This window comes from Nilaparvata lugens, chromosome 3 (assembly GCF_014356525.2).
Source record: "Nilaparvata lugens isolate BPH chromosome 3, ASM1435652v1, whole genome shotgun sequence".
Classification (NCBI taxonomy): Eukaryota; Metazoa; Arthropoda; class Insecta; order Hemiptera; family Delphacidae; genus Nilaparvata; species Nilaparvata lugens.
In genome coordinates, this window is record NC_052506.1 from 55,941,054 (window position 1) to 55,966,303 (window position 25,250).

General features: G+C 34.1%; 2 protein-coding genes across 3 annotated transcripts in view; one reads left to right on the plus strand and one right to left on the minus strand.

The window, feature by feature from the left end:
• The first annotated feature begins 1,159 nt into the window (after positions 1-1,159).
• Positions 1,160-2,915, plus strand: LOC111060469 (glucose-fructose oxidoreductase domain-containing protein 1). The gene has a single exon (XM_022348137.2). The coding sequence runs from the start codon at positions 1,459-1,461 to the stop codon at positions 2,662-2,664; it is 1,206 nt and encodes a 401-aa protein (XP_022203829.2). The 5' UTR covers positions 1,160-1,458; the 3' UTR covers positions 2,665-2,915.
• Positions 2,916-7,160: 4,245 nt separating this feature from the next.
• LOC111060468 (gem-associated protein 5) overlaps positions 7,161-25,250 on the minus strand; it is a 50,635-nt gene continuing 32,545 nt past the window's right edge. For both annotated transcript variants that reach the window (XM_039424092.1, XM_039424093.1), the window contains 9 exons: positions 18,775-18,870; positions 18,210-18,251; positions 17,444-17,716; positions 16,417-16,564; positions 15,159-15,416; positions 12,221-12,431; positions 11,003-11,221; positions 10,288-10,453; positions 7,161-9,013 (listed from right to left, as the gene is read on the minus strand). In XM_039424092.1, the coding sequence (XP_039280026.1) occupies positions 7,779-9,013; positions 10,288-10,453; positions 11,003-11,221; positions 12,221-12,431; positions 15,159-15,416; positions 16,417-16,564; positions 17,444-17,716; positions 18,210-18,251; positions 18,775-18,870 (2,648 nt within the window). In that variant the 3' untranslated portion in view covers positions 7,161-7,778. The remainder of the gene's footprint in view (positions 9,014-10,287; positions 10,454-11,002; positions 11,222-12,220; positions 12,432-15,158; positions 15,417-16,416; positions 16,565-17,443; positions 17,717-18,209; positions 18,252-18,774; positions 18,871-25,250) is intronic.

Genomic DNA, 25,250 nt, shown 5'->3' on the forward strand with positions numbered 1-25,250 from the left:
ATCGCGTCCACAAGGACGTACAGTGAATGTTGAGGCATATGTACATACGATTGTTCGCGCGAATCTGTACGGACGTGTGTACAAGGCTTTAAGGTCTTTGATTCATACTAAAAGTCGATGAAGCCAACATTTACTGCCATATACACCCATCTTGACGTCACAACAGTTTCGTCACGCATCGTATAGAAATTATAGAAGTGTTTGTAGTGTTTAACTTACATTGTTGTTAAACATAGCTTGTTAAACATAGCAGATTGTTATTTATTTATGAAATTATCATTTATGAAAATGGTAATCTCCTGCGCAGCGTATAATTGCACTGAAATTTTTAGGAAAAAAGTGGAATATCTTTTCATGCGAAAGTTGAAATTTATACACATAAATATTGTGAGTTGTAAATGTAATATTATCCTTGGTTATGATGAAAGTGAACTCATTGCAGCATGACAATAGATTAGTTTTGTAGGCTACCGTACCTTATTATTATCCTTGGTTATGATGAAAGTGAACTCTTTGCAGCATGACAATAAATTAGTTTTGTAGGCTACCGTACCTTATTATTTTCAGAACTCATTATAACTTGGAAGCCGATATCACATGACACATTATAACTTAACCGATATCGTTTTTGCCCATAGCTAGAAATAACCTAAAAACACCATGAATCTGAAATAGACACAATCTGGAGTTTTCCATATGATGGGTGGATTTGGCAGTAGATATTGGATTCAAAGGCTGGACTTCCCAGCGTGTCTATTCTATAACTGGTCTAAGGCAGCACACACGATAACGCTAGATAAGCGATAGATCGACAAGAAGAAGAGTCGATAAAAGAAATTTTAACAGTGGAAATGTATAAAAATAGAAAACTGGATAATAGAATTTCGAATTACGGACGAAATCCAAGTAGGCCTAACTGGTTACTCCTTTCACTGGATTATTTTGAGGTGAGCGTTTTGAAATGAAAGTCAACTTGTTAAGAGAGGAGAGTCACTAAACGTGTTATTATTAAAAAATGAGACTATTTTAAAGTTTTTGGAAAAATTGAAAATAAAGGAGAGAATACAGTTACATTTACCTGAATTTTACAATTTTCTTAATAAAAGTCGTTCCGATTTGAGCAGTTGGTACAAAGGTGAATACGTCAGCTCTCAGCTGTTTCCACTAGTCTGTTCTGTGGTGGCTGTCAAAAAATTGATTTGAAATGTCAAACATAACCTAACTTGCTATACTGTTAAAGTGAATTTAAATTGTTATTTTTTAATAAAATTTTGCTAAGATTACTTAAAGGCATCGAGTTTTTTTTCAGAAAGACGTTTAGACCTGTGAATATTATGTGAGTGCAATTTTACATTATAGTTATAGCCAAGCCAGGACTACTACAGAATATACTTTTTAGAAAAGCAATTTATTTATTGTCTATCATATAAATGAGTCATTTCATCAACCTATAGTTATATGCTAACCATAAAAATGCTTCCAGGGATTGGCGTATTTGGTACAAGCAATGTTGTGAAAGTTGTGGTTCCTTTTTTGAGGGAAAAAGGATTCAAAGTTGAAGCTATTTGGGGCCGAGCCCTCAAAGAGGCTGAAGAAGTTGCTAAAGAATTAGATATACCATTTTCTACCAATAAGATTGATGATGTGCTCTTGCGAAAAGATGTAGACTTGATATTCATCATATGTTCGCCTAACTTACATGCACAAATTTCAGTGAAGGCTTTAGGAATTGGGAAGCATGTCTTGTGTGATAAACCTGCAGGCTTATGTCAAAGTGAAGCCTTAAAAATGGTACGTGCCTCGCAGTATTATCCTTCATTGATTTCAATTGTCAATCATAGTCTTCGGTTTCTACCTGCCTTTACACAAATGAGAAAAGCTATTCTTGATGGATTTTTGGGGAGTGAAGACGATATTACAATTTGTGATGTACGAGTTCAAATGGGAAGTCTGCTGCATGACCACTACGACTGGCTTTGTGATGACACTATGGGCGGCGGAGTGTTGACATTGGTTGGTAGTCATGTTATTGATCTTGTATCTCATCTGCTGTCTCAGAGAGCAATCCGGGTACACGGTGTGGTCAGAACATTCACTAAAACGACCAAAGAAATAAACGGGATCAGACGCATATCAAGTCCAGACTTCTGTTCATTCCAAATGGAAATGAGTGGTGGAGCATTGGTAACTGTTACCCTGAACAATCATCTTCCAGGTATTTTTAATCAAGAGGTGATAGTTTGTGGTAAAGGGGGACATTTGGTTGTTAAGGGAGGAGATTTGTACAGTTATAAATCAGGTTCGGCAAAAGAGGAAGTTATGTATCTTGATGTTGAAGACATGCAGAAGTATGGAAACATCTACAGAGCAATAAATCCTATAGCAGCCAATGTGATCCCAAAACCCTACATGAAAGGATTGTTCAAAATGATGGGCGCTCTTAGAGAGGCATTTCTGCCAGTGGAGGACAAACGCGGATGGGTGAAGGAGCCTGTTGCGTCGGCCGCAACATTCGAAGATGGACTCTACGTGCAAGCCGTCATAGATGCTCTGCGCAAATCAAGTGCGAACCGCGAGTGGGTCAAAATTACTATAATCACTGAAGAGCCCGACCCTAATCCTCTGCTGAGTGCCGCAGTGCGGAGGAGTGGCATTTCTTTGTAATCAACTGTTTTCATTCATTTATCAGTAGCCCCACAGTATTATCATTTCGCACAAAATATTAACTTATTATTTCATGATATTATTGACTTTTTATATTTAGATTACACTATTACAAACATTGTAATAATAATAATAATATATGTAACTTACCTACATTATCTAGGAAATATTCAATTTATTTGATATTCAAGTTATTTTTCATTAATGATTAATTGTTTTTATGTTATTAAACTATTTATATTTGGATTTTATATATGTCTGCCATTTTCAGTCCTAGTGCCGGTCACATTTTAATCGTGATTAATTCCACGAAAACCAATCAGAGAAGCCGTCTTATCAAAAAGGCCTTCTCCGATTGGTTCTCGTGATATCAATAACGGTTAAAATTTAACCGACTTTTGTGCAACCGGGCCTAAGATCCTTCCAGTTCCCAAAATTTTCATAGAATCCTTATTGTTAACTCAATTTTACATGTTTGAAGCTAACTTTCTATTTTATTATATTCCAGTTTAAAAAAATATTGGAATAAAATTGAAGGTTGGAAATGGATTCTTTGTAGACTATTCACTACCTACGTTTCAGTTCGCCCTGTACAATTGACAAAGAATAAAACAAATAAACAATGAGGCACATAATAGAAGCTGCTCTCCAAAGGCTGAGAGCCAGTCATTTACTTAATGAATACTCTTCCCATGAGACAAGTTTATATAAAACATGTAATACTTGATATTAATATATCCAAAAATACTTTCACTCTATACATTCCTTCTTACAGTTTCAGATCGCCGCATCCATTTACTGTAGGCCTTATCCAAGGACATATCTAATATATCGTAGACTGTAAATATTTTTTAATCCAAACTTTAAAAAATTTTATTTAATCCAAGGACATATCTAATATATCGTAGACTGTAATAATTTTTTAATACTGTAAAATCAAGTATTAGAAAAATAATAGATTAGATCAAATCAATTTTTTCACCTTATTCACAACACTATTTTATTTTTTTAGTACTGCCATCAGACTTACATTAATTTTTAGTAGTTACAAATGAACTCCCCACTTTCACCTTAATTGAATTGCATACGGTAGTTAAAGTATTATAGTTCAGCCTACCTTCTTACTATAAAAAAATTATATTGAATTATGTTTTCTGTTTTGTAAGGCTTAACTCACATTTATGCGACTCAGGTCGAGAAGAGACTCAAGTCGAGAACATGTGTTTCCAAATGGTGACACTCAGACCAGTCGATTCTAGTCTCCGCGACGTCACCATTTGAAAACACAAGTCATGCTCTCGACTAGAGTCGAGTCTTTTCTCGACCTGAGTCGCGTGAGTGTGAGTTGAACCTTACTCGTCACTAGCACTCAAACCTCAAAACTATGGTTTTGCTGGTATAAATGACAAAAAGTATATTCTTAGTTCCAAGAATTTGTGATCTGTATTCAAAAATTTTTACTTTCCATGCCCTATTACCATAGGTAAGGAAAGTATTGCTTTCCGAAAAAAATTTAGGTACCCCAATTTCTATACGTTTCAAGGTCCCCTGAGTCCAAAAAAGTGGTTTTTGGGTATTGGTCTGTATATGTGTGTGTATAGGTGCGTACAGACTTTCGCTCTGCTCCGCAACCGAACGTCACTCCAGCAGAGCGATTGATGATCGACCGGGGTTCAGACCAGAACAGTGGTTCGACCGGGGAACGCGAGAAGATCTAACATCTTCCGTAACGTTCATGATGAGTGCTTGGGCGGAGCGACTGTGGTTCGATGGAGGAACGAGGGCGGTACGAGGGAGGAGCGTGCTCGGTGCGGGTTGGAAGAGCGTATATGTGTACGCAGCTTTAGAGTGTATGTGCGTCTGTGTACACGATATCTCATCTCCCAATTAACAGAATTACTTGAAATTTGGAACTTAAGGTCCTTACACTGTAAGGATCCGACACGAACAATTTCGATGAAATGCAATTCAAGATGGCGGCTAAAATGTTGTCAAAAACAGGGATTTTCTCGAAAACTGTTCCAACGATTTTGATCAAATTCATATCTAAAAAAGTCATTGGTAAGCTCTATCAACTGCCACAAGTCCCATATCTGTAAAAATTTCAGGAGCACCGCCCCATCTATGTAAAGTTCGATTTTAGATTCCCAATTATCAGGCTTCAGATACAATTTAAACAAAAAATTTCAAGTGGAAAAGATTGACCATAAAAATCTCTACAATAAATGTTTAGTAACATTTTCACCTAAAATTGAAAAAAGCTCGAAATTCCAGAAAATAAGATTATTCAATTGCAAACTGTTGATTCTATTAAGGCTGTGCAAAGGCTAAAAATGAACTTTCTACTGGTGATATTTTTCGATTCATATATCATTAAGCTATCAAAATGAAAAAGTTTTCTCAGGAAAACATTATTTCCCGATCATTACTTTTTGAGATATGAGCGCCTAAAGTTTAAATTTTTGGAACAGAACATTTCAAATTCGGTAAGAGATAAATCCATGAGATTTAGAGGATTGATTTTTCATGGTATTGCTAATCTAGTAAAACGAAAATTTTCTGAAAATATCAATTTTTGAGAAAGTTATTCAATTTACTAAAAATGACCAAAAATAACTTTTTGTTGAGTTATTTTTGGTAAATTGAATAACTTTATCAAAAATTGATATTTTCAGAAAATTTTTGTTTCACTAGATCAACACTATGAAGAATGTATTCTCTGAATCTCATGGATTTATCTATTAACGAATTTAAAATGTTCTGTACCAAAAATTTAAACTTTAGGCGCTCATATCTCAAAAAGTAATGATCGGAAAAAAATGTTTTCCTAAGAAAACTTTTTCATTTTGATAGCTTGATGATATACGAATCGAAAAACTTACCAAAAAAAATATCACCAGTAGAAAGTTTATTTTTAGCCTTTGCACAGCCTTAAATAATTCACTATGAAGAGATAGCAGACTTCGTGTGTCTGCAGCGCTATTGTCCTGTCACCAGCTGGCTTAGATCTTAGAATAGTAGACTTGAGATACGCGTGAACACTAACGTCAGTTGATCAATTTCCATTACGGCAAGGAAAGTTGTGAGTGCGCCACACCAGTTTTTTTGTAAAGCGATCAACATTTGATTTGATATGGAATTTATAAAATTCAAGGGTTTCATCAGGATACGACATTTGAAAGACTTTCTAAAATTAATCACCGGTACTAAAAGAACGAGATTTTTTAAAATAAAAATGCCAAATGTAGCAATAACAAAATTGTAGGCAAAAATGAACAAGATAATAAATGTCTACAAGTTGAAGTCCTAGTTCCCTATGGTGAATTTTCAGTAGACAAGCAATAATTATAACACACAACCATCATCAATCGATATTATATTTATGTACTATTATTTATTTATTTCGATATTATTATGTATTGATAGGTTTATAGGTATTGTGTTAAATTTAATAAATTACTCATTAGTCGCTTAGCTTTTTTATTGACAAAATACAAAATTATCACTTTTTAAAAACAAATGTCTCCGAACAAGAACTTCATTTTAATTTCTAGAAGTACGAGGAACTTCAAAAATACTGAGGTAGAAATAAAAAAAAACCTATTCGTAACTAATGAAACATAACTAAATCATCTAAGTTAATCTGCGAAGACTGATGATCAGACTTATCACTTCAAATATCTTCACTAAACAATAAAACTATTAATTGACCTAGATAACAATCAACAGTTAACAAAATAAAAATACTAAAAAACTTCACGGAATGAAAATAATAAAACTTATGGTATCGATTTTTCTTGAATAGGTCTCATCTAGTACATGATTCGCGAGTGAAAAAAATGACAATCAAACTGTTTAAGGTTGAAAATTATTTTCTACCAAGTAATTAAAAATACAGATCATAAAAGCACGTGAATACGAAAAAGCGTGATATTTACCCTGTGAAAATTACCTGTGACAGGATCTTTATTACAGTGGTTATTCTTTTAGCCTGACCAGGAAATTTTTCATGACATCTTATAGCAGGAGTTGCAGAAATTACACTTGCACTGTTGTTTGAGAGATTTATTGCATCAGAGTGAATCTGATTGAGTAACTTTTGTATGCATGTTGCAAGCAGTTGGAGTTGGATAGGATGACAGAGGTGCTATTAAATGGTTTACTTCCATTATAAGCAATGACTCGACCTATTAATCCCCCCATCACTCAAACTCCTTGCAATTTACTTCTATGAAAAGACCTGGGAACAGAACTTTTTCTCTGAGATCCAACAATTGAAACCCTCAGAGAATTAATTGTTAACGAGACGGCTGGGTGTCGTCCAATGAGCGACCATTGGAAAAGTAGTCCAGTGACCGATCCATTGTTTAGAATAACAAAAAAGACTGCTTTCCCCCAAAATCGCTCATTGGACACAAGCGTCTGCTGAAATACCTGTCGACATACTAGTTTTATTACCTGTTATTATTAGACATAATAATAGCAGATATTTTTACTTTTTTTTTAAATTCTTGATAAATAATTTTAGATATATATATAAAAAAATTACAAAAATAGATTGGCGATTCCCAGGCTAGTCTACAGAAATGCCTCTACTGCAATAAAGATATTTTTCAAGTTTTTCGGGCTTTGATTACTTTATCAAATCATCCAGTTTCACTCGCTAACCCAGAATAAAAATGAAAAAAGACTGATTTCATGCTAAATCTATGTTACTAAACTGAAAAGGAATTTTCGTAATGTCTTACGTCTCAATACAGCTAAAAACAAAAGAATTCTATGAATATGTTGAGCTTTCAAAACAATAGTTTTGCAATGAATAGATAATAACAAGAAGGACACTAAACTGAAAATTGTCCCAATTGAAATTTACGAAACAAAATTGTAGGAATAATATATGATTTAAAAAATCCTATTTTCTCTAAAATGCCCTATAGCTAATAATAACAACCAATAACGAAGCAGCGGGTTAACAACATGTTACAACAACTTGAAGGAAAAGGGACCAATTACTGTGTGGTACACATTCTCGTACATCTAGTTGCATGCCTCGTTGGCTCTGTTCCAAGCCTCTTGAAGGAAAAGGGACCAATTACTGTGTGGTACACATACATCTAGTTGCATGCCTCGTTGGCTCTGTTCCAAGCCTCTTGTAGTTTGTTCTCCATATCTTCATAAAGATCTGGATGAGCATCTTTGGTTAATGACTTGACAAAGTTTTGAATATCAAAGAATGCAGAATACGGATTTGGAACCGAGATTCTCTCAGATTCAAATTTAGCCTTGAATTCTTTGATGCAACTAAGATCTTTTTCTACTTCAGAAATTACTTTATCACAAGTGGCCTGTGCTGTAACCTTTTCTTGCTTTGCACAAGCATTTGACGTCACGCCTTTTTTCTTATCATTTTCAACAACTAGTTCATTCTTATTCTTTCCATTTTGATCTGCTACATTCTCACCCGACTGCAACTTTACTTCATGAGGCGTGGCTTCAGTTCGTTTCACTTCTTTCACACATTCAGTTGAGTCAACATTATCTTTCTTTGTTTCAGTCTTTCCTGTTTCGACTTTCACTTCAATCTTTTTTTCATCCTCAAGAACGATTCCTTCATCGATCTTAGTCTTCACTTCAATAGGAGTAGATTTTATACACGTTTCTCCAATATCTTTTTTTATTTCACACTTTCCGCTTTCAACTGCTTCCACCTTCATCTTTTCTTCATTCTCAACTACAATTCCTTCATCAATCTTAATTTTCCCTTCAATAGAAGAGGTTTTCGTGAGTTCTTCGACAGTTTCTTTTTTCGTTTCACACTTTCCGGACTGAACAACCACTTCTTCCTTTTTGCATTCCTTTGCAGATGTGTTTTCTTTATTGGAACTACTTGCATTGTCTTCAGTCTTTGTCTCTTCTTTGCCATTAGCATTCGTCGACTTGTTGTGATCCACCACTTTCTCCACCACTTTGGGACTTGACGGATTGGACTTGGATCGATTTTGCTTTCGCACTGCGGTCAGGATGACCCGTCCTTCGATTTTCTCATTGCTCGGGACGCATTTCGACAACGCAATCTTGTGTTCCAAGTTCTCGATCATATGTATGTTCTTGAAATACTGCAAGTTCTGCGCATTGATCAAGTCAAACCTGAAAAAGTCGATAACCTCCTTAATCCATTCCAAGTCTTTCGTCTCGCCTTGTTTCCAGTTTTCGGGGACATTCTTCACATTTTCTGACAACCATCCGAAAATACCAGCGAACATATAGCTGTTGATACTGCTCATTAGCTTCTTCTCGTTCTCTTCATAATTGGCACGATTTTTGAATAGATTTTCTTGAGACATTGGCCCTGAAAAAGATAATAATTATTTATTGAACGTACAGCTTATAATTCATAAATACCAAACAGAAAAATAAGATATTATAATCATTCAGTGGGCATATATTGTAGTTTCGGACACTTGCAACAAGATAATTCTGTAGGAACTGATGAAAAAATAATTTCATGGAAATACTAATTAAAGAATAACGCTCAGGCCCATTCTATAATGGGAACAATGAGCAAATGCTCAGGAGGAAAATTTTGATTGACACAAAATGCTGTTGAAGTAAATTTTTAAATATTTTCCAGGCGTTGTAAATAAAACATTATAAAATATCACCTTGAAACCCCTATAATATTGGTTCTAAAAACATGATCAATATTGGAAGATTATCTCAATACATCTAGGAAGAAGGTACGGAAATTGTCCATGGTTACCGAGGGCGCAACTCACTGCAAACCGGGCCCTGATAACGTCTCAAGTTTATGACTCAGAGGTGAAGGGAAAGTGAGCGTCTACATATTCAGCAGCAATTGCAAACTTATATTCAAACATGCTTCCAATCATTGAAGGAAATTGTAAAAAATATGCAGTTCAAACTATTCGTTCTGTAATGAAACATATAATTTTTCTATTTAATACTTATACAGAGTGGGTGAAAAGTCCGAGACCAGCTTAATATCTCATACACAAAGGTAAATTAGACGGTGGGTGTGATTGGGGATCCTACTCAAATTGAAAATACTACTTTACTATGACTTTAGAAATCTGGTCTGTCATATTGAATGCAATTTCATTTTTGTAAATAGGAAGGTGGTCATGCGATACATGATTTCGATGCGGAATTTCAAGAGAAAATGAAAAGCGAAACCCGCATATCGATATCTCGAACCGTTTAGAAGATATGCACATTATTAATCAATACCACTTATTATATTATTTCATTTCTGTTTTGCATGGTATTTATTAATAATATGAATATCTTCTAAACGGTTTGAGATATCGATATGCGGTTTTCGCCATTCATTTTCTCTTGAAATTCCGTATAGAAATCATGTATCGCATGACCACCTTCCTATTTACTAAAATGAAGTTGCATTCAATATGGCGGATCCGAGATGGCGGACCAGATTTTTAAAGTCATAGTAAGGTAGTAGTATTTTCTATTTGAGTAGGATCCCCAATCACACCCACCGACAATTACCTTTGTTTATGAGATATTAAGCCGTTCTCGGACTTTTCACCCATCCTGTATATTTGAACATGATTGAATAACTTATAAGCTAACAGTTGAACCCACCTTTCGGAAAGAGTAGCATACAGAGACGGAGCAGTGGCTCCTTGCTACCGTTGAGCATTTGATATTTGTAAGCACTTGACATGGCTTTCACCACATGCTTCAAACTGACTAGATTTCGTTCCGCTGTTCCAGCTAGGGTCAACTCACAACTTATGTACAGCCACAACTGAAAACAGAGTGAATAAATTGATACTACAAGAGAATAGTTGAAAATAGGGATAGCATTAACTAAGGAATTACTCAAAGCCATTATGCTAGCGTGCAAGTTTAAAAATGCACGCACTAAAAGAAACTAGCAAGGAATTTCAGCAACCTTATGTTGTTTGTTCGCTAGCAATTTACTACCGTTGATCTCAGGAACGATTAGCAACCTATTCAGCCTGTGAATCTCCTTAATCTATCTCTTAATCTATTCAAAGATGAATAAGTCATGAGACTATTAAAATCGCTCGGCCAGGTTGAGTGAGCATCAACTCATGGCAATAATATTTTCTCTGTACCGGTCGCCAACTCTGCTTATAGTTTTTTTTCGATCTGGGAGGTCAAGTTGACAATACGCTAAACATTGTTTGAACATATTGTGTTTGGGGGAAAATTTATTAAATTGAAATTGACATTCAACTGAAAGAAACATTTAATAAAATAATTCAACAAAAATAATTCAATAAAAATGATGTATCTGAACTAGAAATGTGCAATAATTGGTAACACTTACCTGCTTGTCAGTGTCAAGCTGAATGAAGTCAGTGATATGTTTTCTTAACGTCTCATAACAGTCGGGATAGGATTTAGCATCCTGTCGAATTTTCTCAATAATTGTATCATTGATTTTCTCAGTCTTTTCATTTGCCTTGATCCAATCAAACTGCGCTTCCACGTCTGGTTTGGCACTTTCAGTGATGCATTTACTAGCGTTTGCCCATAGATTGAGGAACTGAAAAATGATAATTGATTCATTTGATGATACTGTATAATAATATTGTTCTACTCAGTTTTAATAAGATTTACTGAAGTTTACAATAAAAACACCATCACAAGAACAAGAAAAGTTTCACCATTCAAGTTTCAAGAGTTATTATTCCAAGTTTCATTGTTTAAAAAACAATAAACAAGTGTTGAGTGTTATTATTCAAATTCAAGTGTTATTATTCCAAGTCAAGAGTTATTATTCCATTGCAGTATGTTATTAATTCCTAATAAAGGTTTGTTTCGCCATTGTGGAATAAAAGTTACCGATCACAGTATTGAAAGCAGACTATCAAACTGGATATTGAATCTATTTCATTTTCACAAACTGGATAGATAACTTTAATAATAATTGGTAGGCCTACATTTATTCAATGATTCATTTAAATACCGGCAATTATTGGATGATGGCCACATAAGATCCAAGCTTGTGCATGGGTAATAAGAAGGATGATGATTGAATATGAGTGGTGAACCTAAAGCTTTAGGTGGGTCCGAACCACCGGGAAGCGATTTCTAAACTTTTTAAATATTTGAATTACAAAAAAATTCAATTATAAATATTATTTAGTTTTGTTTGCATCGCGTGATTATGGAGAAAACCGCTTCCCATTTTTGTTTTCTGAAGGTGATGCCCACATGAGCTCTAGGCGTGTGCGTGGGTAATAAGGCGGATGATAATGAGAGATGGATGCACCTACAGTTTTAGGTGGGTTCTGCATCACCGGGAAGCGATTTTGCAACTCATGAATCATATTCAGAGGAGTTGGCTCAAGCGGTCACCCTTCAAACAGGAGTACCAGATGCAGATTCTCAACTTATCTAAGAGATAGATTATCAGCGCGAATTCTGAGTCAACCCGCTCCCTATCCTGGTGATGAATTATTGAATCATAGACAAGAACTAGATAAAATAGATTTCTCACCTATCAACTCATTAAAAATCTAAATTTATTTTAGTAATTCACCTTCAATCCTGGATGCTCGTCGAGTATCTCTTGACAAGTGTCGAAGTCACTGGCAATGAGGGCAGATCTGAAGCAATTCTTGGCGAGGTTGACAGCGATGTCGTGGGCGTTGGCTTCGAGGGCCAGAAGGGCGGCCAATCGCATTGAGCTCAGGTCTTTGCAGCGGGCCAGCATCTGACTGGCGGTCAGCGGCTCGTCCAATGACAGCAAACTGAAAACAACAATCAAAGCTCAACAGGTAATATTCGTAATATTGGAAAATATAAAAGAAAAAGATATCATAAGATTACCGATTAATATAAGGAATAAGAATGGTGAAATATATGAAAGTGAGTGTATATTTCCTCAAAGAACATTGATACAAGCTCTGTATAAGTATTCCCTTCTAAAAGATTCTTCTTTTATGAAGATGAAAGATGATGCCTCAAGTATGGAAACACATACGGTAATCAAAGTGAGTGTAAGTTTTCCGAAAAGAGTCAGAGCTGTTTTAACAATGCTTCAAACCAAAGCGCAATTCTATAATAACAATTTACGGAAAGTTATTTCATATATAACTTTATAACTTATCCTCTAAAATGCAGCCACGGTTTGATACAGTACCCTGTTTTTGGACACCCTGGAGTTCATATTGGTTGCTAGCATTCCTTCTAAATTGATTTCAAAAGTAAATCACCCTATTGAAAATCTAAAATATAATGGGTGTGATTCGTGAATCTATGCAACCAACCAGCCATTAATAAGATGATTCATACTTTTATTTAGAATCAAGTTGGAAAAATCTACAATGATGAATGTAAATTGAAATAACACAACGGAAACATTAATAGTTAAGGATAGCAATGCAAAGCAATGTAAACATTATATGCAATAGAATAAGTTTCATATATTTATAGAGTAATATTTATTTATAATATTATTTACCAACAATTATAATGCAATGTCGTTTCTAATACATTAAAAGTGAACAGATGATTGCAGAGGGATAATTCAAATGAGCATGCTCTCCAATCTATTTTGTAATAGTATCTCAAGTCACAAGGACGGGAAGGGGCCTTTTGCAGGTGAGAATGATGTTTCTGCAAGACATTCACGTCCAAGTAACTTACACTAATTTTTGTCATAATAATCTACAAAATAATAATTGACAAACAGAAAACATTACCTGCTTGTGCTGACATTACTACATGCATTCTATAAACATAACCTAGATACAAAAACTGGAACTCAAAAAAAATTGTTTGATGCCTTTCGCTGATGACACAACAATTTGCGACGAGCATATGTGTATACACATGCTTAAGCATGACTCTGGAGTTTATAGATCACGTTAGACCCTGGAGCTTATAATTTCGTTGTGGTGGACTTTTTTTCCTTGTTTATAGGAAAGCTATAGAAAATTGAACTGGTCGCTATAGTAAACAAGAACGATTGACCCGAATCAGTAAAGTGATCCGAACTTCCCATCTCTACTTTGAATAGGCCTACAAAGAAATCGGAACGTATTTTCACAATAATATCTTGAGTCACAAGGACGGGAAGGGGCCTTTTGCAGGTGAGAATGATGTTTCTAGTCGAGGCGTTAGCCGAGACTAGAATTTCATTTGAGCACTGCAAAAGACATTCACGTCCAAGTAACTTACACTATTTTTTTTCACAATAATCTAGAAAATAATAATTATTGAGAAACAGAAAACATTACCTGCTTGTGCTGACATTACTACATGCATTCTATAAACATAACCTAGTTTACAAGTTTCGATTCAGGAATTTCTTGATTGTAGTTGACTAAACTTCCACCTGGAGCGCTAAAAAGCGGTTTTTGTACTATTTTTGCTGTTCCCAATTCGGAACTAGGAAACATACTCGACTGTAAAGAAAACATATAATTTTATTACAGTATAAAAAATTATTTTTTGTCATAGTCATTCAATTTCAGCTGTTTTACATTCATAGGATCAATCCGGTAAAAAGCTGATTGTAGAACAATTAAAAATATGATTCTCATTACAGCATACTATACCGCAATAAAATCATATATGTTTTCTTTAAAGTCGAGTATGTTTCCTAGTTCCGAATTAGGAACGGCAAAACTGATACAGAAAACCGCCTTTTAGCGCTCCAGGTGGAAGTTTTGTCAACTACAATCAAGAAATTCCTGAATCGAAACTTGTAAACTAGGTTATGTTTATAGAATGCATGTAGTAATGTCAGCACAAGCAGGATTTTTTCTAGATTATTATGAAAAAAAAATAGTGTAAGTTACTTGGACGTGAATGTCTTTTGCAGTGCTCAAATGAAATTCTAGTCTCGGCTAACGCCTCGACTAGAAACATCATTCTCGCCTGCAAAAGGCCCCTTCCCGTCCTTGTGACTCAAGATATTATTGTGAAAATACGTTCCGATTTCTTTGTAGGCCTATTCAAAGTAGAGATGGGAAGTTCGGATCACTCTACTGATTCGGGTCAATCGTTCTCGTTTACTATAGCGACCAGTTCAATTTTCTATAGCTTTCCTATAAACAAGGAAAAAAAGTCCACCACAACGAAATTATAAGCTCCAGGGTCTAACGTGATCTATAAACTCCAGAGTCATGCTTAAGCATGTGTATACACATATGCTCGTCGCAAATTGTTGTGTCATCAGCGAAAGGCATCAAACAATTTTTTTGAGTTTTAGTTTTTGTATCTTCGATTTTTATTTATTTTATTTTTTCTTCGCTGCTCTATTTAAAGACAAATTATTTTTGTATGGTTATAATTTGTAATTATCCAGTGATTTACCTATTGTTATTTGTTGTTTATTTTATGTTAGAAGATGACAATCTTGCTCGCGCTGATGACACAACAAGTGATGATGATGAACAAGTGTGTGTATGCATTGCATGATAAATATGTCCTACCGTTAGTAGCCACACTAAGATAACAATTAAACTGACCAGTGAGCAGCCAAATGAAGCTGTCCATTGCTGAGCGAGTGCTTGGCAAAGTCACTCATGATAGTTCGGATGAGGGGATCGTTGGAGGGCAGCCGACACTTGGCCAGAGCAATGGCCTCCCTGTACAGCTTGTTGTCGGCCAGCAGCTGGACGGCTTCCTCTATCTTGTGAATGGCGATCAGGAAGCTAGCCGCTCTCATGTGCTCGCCCTGATTCGACAGCTGTTCGGCGTACACCGAGCATGCATCCTTCCACATTCTGTCCAACAATAATAATACTAACTTACTTATTATACGTCTTATTACTACTTATAGTATAGAATACTACTTCTAGACCTATAAACAATACATTCATATTCAGACTATCTTACAAATAATAGTCTATATAAAAACATTCGATTTTAAATATAAACAACTAGAAACTTAAAAAAAATATAAATTATATTTCTGAACTTATAGAGAAAATATACTGTCTTATGATTATCGTATCAAGAATAAATAACATTATTAGACCCAGTTGCACAAAAGCTGGTTAAATTTTAATCGTGATTAATTTCACGAGAACCAATCAGAGAAGGCTTTTTCTAATAAAAGGCCTTTTCTAATAAAAGGTTTCTCTGATTGGTTCTCGTGTAATGAATCACAATTAAAATGTGACCGGTTTTTGTGCAACCGGCAATGAGTGATACAACAATCTATATTTGTTGCACATACACCATAATGAACCGAACTTGGTTTCAAGTCTAGTTGTTCTGCCGAGATCGAATTGGGTAAAAAGTAAAATGTCACATATTTGAAAAATCTTTTTCTATAGTGCATTTAGCAAAAAAAAATGCAAATGTTTATTGAAACCAAGTCCGACAGATGTTATTAATATTAAATAAGTTTTGGACCATCAATATCAAAGTATCAATCTTTTACAAAAATGCCAGTATGGAGTACACTTGATATCTTTTACTTTTGTCCTCTTTTACAACTCAACTCATGAACCAACATATTTTATTTATTCAGTCATTTATCATAACACAGCTTCCAGAAATGTATCACAGGCTTACGCCCAAAACGGTTCCAATTCTAATTCATAGGACAGTCCAAAATGATAGGTTAATGTTATGGTGTCACTTTCACATTTTCTAATTAAAAAATGCAATTTGGAATCCAATGCAAAAAACACCCAGATTATTAAATTAAAAAATACTTTAACAATAAACTATTAAAAAATGCCAAACTTTGAAGAAAATGTGAAATTTGTTGATTACCTGACAGAGGCCATAGGAGCCATTGCTACAAGATAGGGCGTCAGTTGTTTCTTCTGAATGGCTTCCTGTATTAAGCCAGTGACATCTCCTCTCCACAGCATGCATTCTATCAACTGTTTCTGGTGGCCCAGCTCACTCAGTTCCACCTCTGTATTCGTTCAAATTAAAAACTTGAATAAAAATATATCAACATGGAAAAATAAAAATATTAAAACAGAAATAGTCAAGCAGTACATGCTTTTTAGTAATGATGGTAAGTTTCGGCAGCACAGCCACTGATGTTAAAGATTAAATCAATTGGAAAATCGGCGATGAATATGCTCAGAAAAGCGAAGTGGGATACTAAAATGAAACTATATGATTCTGATGTTTTATCCGCTTTGATGTACGGCTCGAAAATAACGGCTGAGGATTCCATAACCTTGAATTATTAGAAATGGCCCAATTGCAATTCTTAAAAGTTTTCTTTTCCAGTCAATAAACGCAAAGTTGTCGAGTAAGGTAAGAGACAAACATAATAAAACTTGAATATAAATAAAAATAAAAATATAAGTATCCTTTTGTAAAATTGTTTACTCACAACATGTTTCGGCTATGATGCCATTAAAAAAGGGTACTTGGATTTTTTTTATTTCCATTTAAGAGTGGCCCTAACGAAAAAGGCAAAAAAACTTGACTATGCTGTACTTTGTAGTAGCTTGAAATTTCTCACAATAGCTGCCTATGCCTAACAAAAGATACCCTCACATTTGTTTCAGGACACTAGCAAGTTTGCGGCGGCAGAGACAGCTAATTCATCAGATAACTGGTTGGTATGATTCACATAAAAAGACACATAGCTTTGTCCGGGTATCAGCTTATCAGATGAAATAGCGAATGAAACCTAAAAATAGTTTGTGTTACTTACACAAGTATCTTGTATGTTCAATAGAGTTATTTAATAACACATTTTCAACAAATTCTTATGGCTGAATCAACTTGTACTAAGTAGAATGAACCAATAAGTAAGTAATAGTAAGCATAATACCTTCTGCCATGAGTAATCGGCGCATGGCATTTCCGTCAGAGAAAAAGTCCAAATATCCGGTCTCCATGTTGGGCGGGGAGGACGAGTGGGTTCCATTGCCATTGACAGCAGCTGGTTCTTTGCTTGCAGTTGGCTTGCTTTCGTTGGCCTGACTTTTGGCCTCCTTCCATTGCCGGAAGTGCTCCCTCAAGTGTCTGCTCAGATTCAGTGCACTTCCCGATACCGGAAACAGCGACTTGCTTTTTATTTTCTGCACTTGTGATGAGATGCATTCTGTGAAAATAGAATTATATTCATTCAATTTCGGAAATGTATTGAGTTTTTCAACTTTTCATGAATAGTTCTGGATTCACTCTCATGTTGGATGTTCTTTTGAGGTAATTATGATCATAGATTTATAGCTTATAGATTATACAGTGCAATGCTTTAAATTATCACATTGTGTTTACATTATATATACATCGATTGAGTTTGGTAATATGATTTACATAAAAATACCACATACAACAGGAAATTTGGTAACATGATTTGGTAAAACAATTTATACAAACGTTCAACTGTTAGTATGAAAGTGAACTATTACTAGGTTTATTATGATCAATTACTGATTAAAAATTTACCAATTTATTCTAGTTTTCACAAACCTCCATCAGGAATCATCTAATCAAACTGACATGGACATGTTGGAAGTACCATTTCTCACAAATCTTTGCACTTACTTGCACAATAATGAATATTAGAATATGAATAAATCTGTATTTCTTACCTTTCTGAATTTCATTTTCGGATTTGTTTAAATTGGTTGAATCTGAAAGCAAGTGAAGAAATGTAATTATTGTGAATCCATAACAAATAAAATCATTATTCATACAGGCCTACAGTAAATTCTTATAAAATTATCTTATTGACTTCAATAATAAATGAGCACTCAACTCTAATGATGATATTACTATTGACATCCTTTTTTAATAAATCAATTCAATCTCAATAAATTACAATATAAGTTATTCTATGTAGGCTATATTATAACTTATACGTATATACCACATCAAAATAGCTGTAAAAAATATAATTATAATTTTTGAGTCACTTAAGCGACATGAGTAGTCCTAAATTTTAACACCACACCATTGCTACTGAACAAGAGTTTCAAATACTCGGTGATTACCTTAGCATTCAGAATACTCATCTATTTGTATACTATTTTTATATAATAATAATAATTTATTTCTTATGTTATAAGTTATTCCAATTTAAATTATTCATTTAAATCCTATTCAAAAATGTATATGGTTATTTATTTTATTTTAAGCATCCAATAAGATTCTCACTTGAAGCAACGGGTGATTCAGATCTTTCTTTGGTAACGTCAACAGCTTCTGGAACATTCGCCATTTTCTTGAGTCTGTTGTTAATCTTAGTCTTTCCTGTAATTGGAATGAATACATAAATATAACTTCTATACGTCAGTGATAAGACTACAATAAATGGGGGAAAATAATTTTTCCTACAGTTACCATGAAAAGTGACGATTCCTGCACTGATTACAGAACGCAAAGATTCACTTTTCCGCTCTAGTGCGGGAATAGTTATTTGTGCAACTAGTGCGCAAAGTGCCACTTTGCTGCACCGAAAGAAACGTTTACGCACGAGCCGTAGGCGAGTGCGGAATGATGGTTTCTTGAGTGCAGCAAAGAAACTTTGCGCACGTATTGCACATTAAATTTTTCCTACAGTTACCATAGAATGTGAAAAGTCAGTAATAGACGGTGAACATGTCCTATACCAAATAAAATGTTTGTTTGTGTAAATCTTTAGTATTTTAAATGCTGATAATAAATATTGCAACCATTTCCACAACAGAATTGTTCCAAATTCAGTCTAAATGACAATAGAATGAATATTATAAAGTTATATGAGATTCAATTATAATAATACTTCATCTACAAGAAGTCATCAGCAAGTGTAGAAATGGCCATATCACTTGTCTAAATATGTTTTTGAGTCATCAATGAGCCTCACAAACGTTATACTTCACCCGTGACTAACAGTTTAATATTCTCCTATCCGATAATATGAAAGTTTTGCAGCAAAACTTTGCTTATATTTATACGGTGCCCATTAATTTGTTTTATTGATTAATTTGTCTATGCGATCAAAGCTGTAAGCTTATGTTTTAATTTTTTTATTAATGTAAATTAATAAATAAGCTAATATGCCCAGGACTGATTAAGGATTAGGCTAGTGATCAGCCCTCAGGACAGACTTGAGTCTAACCTGACCATTCTATGAAATTTTCATGTGTACTATTTATTCCAGTTCCAAATATCCTCAAGTTTGAGTCTGAATGATATATTATACACAATTAGTGTAAAAATATAGTTTCAGCTTGTTTTTTCTTGTAAATACATTAGTAAACGTGTCAATTTGGCCTTTGTGCTTTTCTGGCCAAGCGACAAGTAGCCGCATGAAACGTATAATTAAGGTTATACTGCATTATTTAAAACGTGATTAAATTATATTATATAGACATTACATTTACCTGAAATGCTGAACTTCAATCATTCAAGTCACTGTTGAGTAAACAGTATATTGTAAATCCAGTGTTTTTGTTTACGGTATTCAATAACATCTATTCTGTAGCCTATTCTGTATCTAATTCATCGACGGCATTCATTATAGTTGTTCTACGAAAATGTAAGTAGAGATTTTTCGGGGAGTTGAAGACTGAATAACTTTTTTTTGAAGTGTATATATTTATGTTTCAAACCTAATAGATTCATTATTGTTTTGAAAATATAACAATCACAGCTTTAGTATCACTAACACGACACGAGTAACCTGTTCTATCTAACAACAGCTGAGAATGATCTCATATCATTGCTTATAAAAAACACATTAAGCTTTGATGATAAATATATAATGAGATGGCAGAGGAAAATAGAGGAGAACAAGCATGGAGGGGTGCGTATTAATAAGCATGATGATGAGTAATAATAACGTGCTGGATGTGGCAAATGAACTTGATTCCGTGGATGAGATAGAGGACAGTGTGATTGAGGATAAACAACAACTCCACGTTGCTCTTCAACACTCTAATATAACTGTATTTTCTCTCAATATCAGAAGTATTAGGAAGAACTTCGATGACCTGATGATTCAACTACAGGATATGTCCCATGATTTCGATATAATAATACTAACAGAATGCTGGATCAAAAGAGATTATACACAGAAGCAACTGAAGGACTACAATATTTTTCACTCTTTGAATAATCGTACTCAAAATGATGGAGTAATTGTATATGCAAAGGAAAATCTCAATGTACAATCGGTAGAACTAAATATCAGACAGGCCAACGTTCTTCATCTACGACTTCAAACATCAAAGGAGAGATATAATATATTAGCAGTGTACAGATCACCTTCCTACGCCAGCATAACAGAGTTTTTAGAGGACTTTGAAACAGTGCTTGGTAGACTGAGAGGTCAACTTATTATTTGCGCAGGAGACTTCAACATTAATACGCTACAGCCACATCAGCATTATCAACTTGATGATTATTACGACTTATTGAGTGAACACGGTTTGAAGAACTGCATTAAAAAGGCTACCAGAGTAACAGCGGGAACGTCTTCTTGTTTGGATCATATGTTGACCAACTGTAAAAGTAAAATCCATCCAATCGTGTATCACTCGAGTATCACAGACCACTTCATTACAATTCTTGGACTGGAAGAACATCAGTTAGACAGAACAAATGGGGATGAACAGAGCTCAATTAACTGTCAACTCTCAACTAACTGTAAATCTGTCAACTTGAACGGCTTGAGGAGAGGACTGCGAGTGGAACAATGGACGGAGGTTTTTGAGTCAAATAACACAGACTCAGCTTACGAAAAGTTCCTAGAAATTCTACAAAAACATATGGAGAGCAATACACATCATTACAGACAAAAGAAGAGGATCAAGAGCATAAAACCATGGAGGACACGAGGACTTATCTCAGCTATAAGAACAAGGGATTCTCTAAATAGAAGAAGGAAGCTGGACCCAGAGAACGGAGAACTCGCTAACTACTACCGAAGATACAGAAATACACTGACGTCACTCATCCAAACTACAAAAGAAAATTATTTCAAGATGCAACTAAATGAAGCAAACAATGATGTAAGGAAGACATGGAAAATAATCAAGGATGCTACAGATTCAGATCAGAAAAAGGATATACAACTGAATGCTTTGAAAATTAATGGTGACATAGTCACACTGAAAGATAATCCTAGAGAACTATTGAGTCATGTAAATAATTTCTTTGTTAATATTGGAGAGAGTATGGCTAACAAAATATCTGAGAGTCTGAATAAAAATATTAACGAAATTATAGCAGATAATGTACCAGAATTGCATGTACAGAGTAATATGTTTCTTTTCCCCATAGATGAAAAGGAAATAATAAACACAATTGATTCTTTACACATCAATAGTGCACCAGGCCTAGATGGATTAGATAACAGGACCTTGAAAGGAATAAAAGGTTTAATTTCTAAGCCTTTAACTCATATTTTTAATCTGAGCTTGTTATATGGTACTTTTCCAAGAGCAATGAAGCAAATCTGTGTCAGACCTATACATAAAGCAGGCGATAAACTAATTATTAGTAATTATAGACCTATTTCACTGATTAGCAATGTATCAAAAATTTTAGAAAAACTAGTTAAATCAAGATTAATAAGCTTTTTAGAAATTAATAATATTCTTTCTCCTAACCAATTTGGCTTCCGCAAAGGTATAAGTACAGAATTAGCTGTACTAGAATTATCAAAATTTGTAACTAGCAATTTAGAGGAAAAGAATAAATGTCTAGCAGTATTTTTAGATTTAGCAAAGGCCTTCGACTCTGTTTCCCATGACTTATTAATAAAAAAGCTTGAGGCAATAGGTATAAGAGGAGTGCCACTTGAATGGTTCAGATCCTACCTCAGCAATCGACAGCAAAAAACAAAGGTTGAGAACCATATGAGTGCAGAGGATTCCATGAAGTTTGGAATACCTCAGGGAACAGTTTTAGGACCAATTTTGTATTCGATCTTTGCAAATGAGTTGTGCTCCATTCAAATTCAAGGTAGAGTTATAGCCTTTGCTGACGATACAGCACTCCTTTTTCAAGGAAAAAACTGGGAAGAAGTGTTCCAAACAGCAGAGATAGAACTCACAAAAATCACTAGTTGGTTAAGAAATAACTTATTGTCATTGAATTCAGAAAAAACAAAATTTTTAGCTTTTTCTTTAACAAATAGCACAAAACCACACATGACAACAATGAAGCTCCATAATTGTGATAGAAATTGTAACAATAATTGTAATTGCCCACCAATAGAACGCTCTGACAATATAAAGTATTTAGGAATAATAGTAGATGATTCATTGAAATGGAACAAACACATAACATATACAACTGCCAAAATAAGGAAGCTTATATACAAATTCTATCAATTAAGGCGTATCAGAGACAAAGAAATGTTAAAACCTGTATACTTAACATTAGTTGAATCTCTTTTAAGGTACGGTCTGTTAGTTTGGGGTGCAGCTAACTTCAGTTTTATAGATCCATTATTTAAAACTCAAAAACGCATTTTGAAAATAATGGGAAACAGGGAAATCCAGTTTTCAACTGTAGAATTATTTATAGAAAATAGAGTACTCAGCGTTAGGCAATTGTATATATTGTTGTTATTAGGGTATATGAAAAAACATCAAAATAGGAACCAAATCATAAATCATAGCCATAATACTAGAATAAGAGAACGTTACAATCAAGAAGTACCAAGAATGAATACAGCGTTTGGGCAAAGATCACTAGGATATTTAGGGCCTACAATATCTAATAGAATACCATTAGAAATCAAAGGAGAGGAAAATTTCAATAGGTTCAAAAGAAAAATTAGACATTGGTTATTCAGTATTGGGATACAAAGTAGTGAGGAACTAATAGTAAGTAGGATTTAGATTTAAGCAGTATTCTTTTTAAATAAGGTAATTTATATGTAGAAAATAGTACCTCGGTTTAGTATCTTTGTACTAGGTGATGCTTAGGGTAATAGATATAGTTTTAGATTTTTGGAATTTTTGTATTATCTGTTGTAGCATAAATTAGTATTAATTTGATGATAACCTCGACACATATATTATATATAATGAGGTATAATGAGGTATCATTTTTGTAAACAATGAATATTGTTATATTATTGAAAATATATGAAAAAAATATGTAATGTATGAATTTATGAATAAACTCCTCTGGATGTGTCGTCCAACATCCAGAGAAATTATTAAAAAAACCTAACCACAAAAGTAAATAGAGATATAAAAATACTTGATTCCTTGATCATAAAATTGGTCGATAAATGTTTCCAATGAATTCCAGTTAAAAATATAGGCATCTCACACATAAAAAATCGTTCATGATAACTTGAATAGAAATAAAATACTGATATTGAATACTATCAAAACTTCTTGTTTATTTACTGTTCATTATCCAATATCTATCTCGCGGTAATAATCAGCTGGTTTACAAAAATTTTCAGCAAGCAACATAATTATTCAGGTTTACCAACATTTCTTTTACTTTGCCGCACTCTACCGTCATAAAGCGTGTTAACCTTGGAGGAAGGAAGGTGTGGAGGAACAGTTAGGAAAGGGAAGTGTAGATCAGAGTCCAAGGTGTTAACCATTTTGTGTTATGTTGCAAATTTGTAGTGACTTTGCCGCACTCAAATCTACATTCCCGCACTGGGTGTGGGAATAAGGTATTTTGCGTACTATAAATGATGCGGGAATGAGCACTTTTTCGGGTAACTGTAGGAAAAAACATTTTCTGCACTCCAGATTTGCAACATGGCAACACAAAATAGTTGGTGGGTTATATGGAGGATTAGTGCACGAAAACAAAAATTAAGTTGGTAAAAATGACTGTGGTTAGATTTAGATAAGAATCATTTCAATGGCTACCCTACATTTATGATAAAATCCCAATCTAAAAATCCAAAACAAGAATAATGTTCATCTAAATCATAATTAAATAATCATCATTTACGAATTCTCATCATTAAATAATAAATAATAGTTCTTTTCTATTGATAATTATTATTTCAACTCCAAGAAATGAGAAAAGTAGCAAATATACATTATCAAATTCGAATTTTGAGGTTAAATGATTACCGTTCGATATTCATATAAATAAAAATAATAAAAAACATAACAATACTACAATAAATATTCTCTGTTGTCTATGTTATTTTTATAAATATTTTTCAGTTTACTTTGAGCATTTTTCTCGTTAATTTGAGCAAAAGTCTATATTTCTGAATCGTGTTTCAGTAATTTTTATCTGGATGAAACAAACTTAGGTACGATTCTTCCCGCTAGGTCGCGCATGTCGGTTCAGCCATCTTGCATCTCGGTTCAGCCAACAAGCTGTTGGCGTGTATTTTGAATGTAAAGTTTTTGTTCCATCTGTATTTTTTCTGATTCTTGAATGAATAAAAATGAGAACTTTGGATGAGAATTTTCAACTTCAATTGGATTATTAATTTTTAAATGAATTAAAGTTGCTATTAATAACAGTATCACACACACACACACACACACACACACAAACATTTGATGGATTTTAGCCATCATTTTACCCATAATCATTCAATCAACCACTTCTCATATTCAATGGTAACTGTAGGAAAAAATAAATGTGAAATACGTGCGCAAAGTTCCTCTGCTGCACTCAAGAAGACATTCCTAAACGTTTCA